At 39.8% G+C, this 2,651-nt stretch overlaps 1 protein-coding gene across 1 annotated transcript; it reads left to right on the top strand.

Moving 5' to 3' along the window:
* The first annotated feature begins 1,374 nt into the window (after positions 1–1,374).
* Positions 1,375–2,409, top strand: LOC131658800 (uncharacterized). Its single transcript, XM_058928055.1, has 2 exons — positions 1,375–1,923; positions 2,026–2,409. Exons 1-2 carry the CDS (start codon positions 1,375–1,377, stop codon positions 2,407–2,409), a joined length of 933 nt encoding a protein of 310 aa, XP_058784038.1.
* Positions 2,410–2,651: the final 242 nt, after the last annotated feature.

Raw genomic sequence — 2,651 nt, 5'->3', positions numbered from 1 at the left:
TGCACTGTGACAATCTAAGAGGTATTAATGTGTCAAAGAAGTCTACCCTACTCATCAAAACCAAGCATATGGATACTATATATCATTCCCCAAGGAATCTTGTAGTTAACAAAGTTTCTACCGTGAAGCGTGGAACTCCTGAGCTACTAAGAGCAGACATCCTCCCTGAGAATCTAAATACTATACGAGTTGAAATCTCGAAGAACAAACAAGGTATTTACTCCTATGAGGTTTTATAGCAATTACAGTTTCTAGGGAACTACTTTTTGAACAAAAATAATTCGGATTTAATGATTGGTCAAAATTTAAATTTCCCCCTCCTAGTACAACCCTTTCCTCTATTCTTCCCAACTCTCTACCATTCTTACTTGGTTTGTCTCTTACACTTCTCTCATCTCACATCCGACAACAAAAACAACCATACATCTCAACCGTCTCCAACATCTCCCACAATGTCTCAACAGTCTATCCCTCAATCTTCATCAAAAGTGTCCACTTCCGCTGTTCGTAATCAAGACGCTTCGAATGTTCCCATTAACACTAGTGAGATTCTTGAGGTCACCCCTTAGCAAATGGTGACTCCATACGATCTCGTGGCAAAACGGCCCAGAACAACGCATGCACGGAGAACCAAAGAGACGACAAGAAGACCTAGAAATCCCAACTCTGATCAGATTTCTCAATCGTCTGTCCCTCCTTCTAGGGAAGAACCAACTAAAGAAGGATCAAGGTCTAATCACAACGCCATTGCAAAAATTGTTACCCAAATCCTAAACGAGAACAATGTTACATCTAGGATTACTGCTCCTGTGAATTTTGTGCTTCCTGAGTCAAATGTCATTGCGCATGTTAGTGACAATGCTGGCACCTATGTCCCAGCAAATAATGATAGGAATGTAAATGTTAATGAAGGCATTGATGAGGTGAATATGAATGTGCATGTGAATGAAAATAAAAGAAATGATGGAGTAAAAGTCACTGTTGGTCAGGATGATGTTAGTGTTGATCACATTGAAATTTCTGGTGGTGGTGTGCACAACAAAGAGGCATCCAGCAATGTTTCTGCTGATAAGTGTGTAAACCACACTAAAGATGGTCAAACTGAAGAAAAAGAACCAGAGAAGACTAAGGCTGACAAAGTAATCAACCTTGATGATCTCTCTGATGATGACCTGGTTGCTTCTATCAATCCAAGCATAGCCATAAGGCTAATGAGGAGGAAAGGAAAGCAAGTTGTAGCTGAGGACTCTCAGAAGAAAAGGGAAGTGGCTAAGCCCGCTTCTGATGGACCCAAAAAAACCATGGAGCAAAGTGGTGCCTAAGTAAAGAAAGGCCAGAAGCATTGCTGAGAATGAGTCAGATTCTGATGTTGCTATGGATGTCAATGACATTCATCCCAAGAAGAAGGTCTCTACTAGCAAGCTTGCAGCTAGTGTCCCTGAAGTACCTATTGATAACATTTCCTTTCACTATCCCTCCAGTGTACTCAGATGGAAATTTGTCTATCAAAAAAGAGTGGCCTTAGAGAGAGAACTTACTCAGAATGCTCTTGAGTATGAAGAGATTATGAATATTATCCATGAGGCTGGTCTGATGAAAACTGTGACTCAACTCTTTAAGTGTTATGAATTCCTTATGAAGGAGTTCATTGTGAACCTACATGAAGACTGTGGCAATAAGGAAACTAAAGAGTATATGAAAGTGTTTTCCAGGGGGAAATGTGTTAATTTCTCTCCCACTGTGATCAATAAATTTCTGGAAAGGTCAAATGAAGCTCAACCAGAGCTGGAAGTGTCTGATAATCAAATGTGCAAAGAAATTACTGCTGGACAAGTGAAGACATGGCCTGTCAAAGGGAAACTGACTGTGAGCAAACTGAGTGTGAAGTATGCTATACTTCACAGGATTGGAGCTGCCAACTGGGTGCCAACTCAACACAAGTCTACAATTTCTGCTATCCTAGGTAAATTCATCTTTGCTATTGGTACTAAGACCAAAGTTGATTATGGAACCTATATTTTTTAGCAAACTTTAAAGCATGCTGGTAGATATAGTGTCAAAGGCCCCATTGCCTTCCCTTCCCTTATTTGTGGAATAATCTTAAATCAATTTCCCAATATTCTAAATGACAAAGATTATGTGTGCAAAAGAGCAAGTCCTTTACTTTTTCATCATAAGCTTTTTCAAGGAACACATGTTCATGATGTTGTCACAACATCAGTTGGACCATCCAAAGAGAGCATAATTATGAGTAAAGCTGCCATGATTGCAATGCTCATAGAGACATGTAAGGAGCTAGAGTCCAGAAAATTGGCTCTTGAAAAATTGATCAGCTCCCTTGAAAAGAATGAAGGAGCTAAGTCTGCAGATATTGATGTGGAGGAACAAGGTGAAGATGATGGTGGATGAGACAGTGAGATTGAGAAAGAAGCCAGTCCGGATGATGGCACTGATGAAAGTGTTGGACTCATGAGCTCTGAGTCTAAAGACTGAAGCAGATGTGTATGGTGATCTTTCCTAGTGTGGTGTTTTGTTTTTTTGTAAGAATGCTTTGGCAACATTTCTGGTAAAAAGGGGGAGTAATGGTAAATGGTACTGTGTTTTGTTGTGTTTTGTTTTGCTTGTCTTGGACAACTAATTTGTTTATTCAG

Source organism: Vicia villosa, linkage group LG3 (assembly GCF_029867415.1).
Source record: "Vicia villosa cultivar HV-30 ecotype Madison, WI linkage group LG3, Vvil1.0, whole genome shotgun sequence".
NCBI classification, from domain to species: Eukaryota; Viridiplantae; Streptophyta; class Magnoliopsida; order Fabales; family Fabaceae; genus Vicia; species Vicia villosa.
Note: the sequence above shows the minus strand (reverse complement) of the source record. Positions and strands in the feature narration are given on the sequence as shown.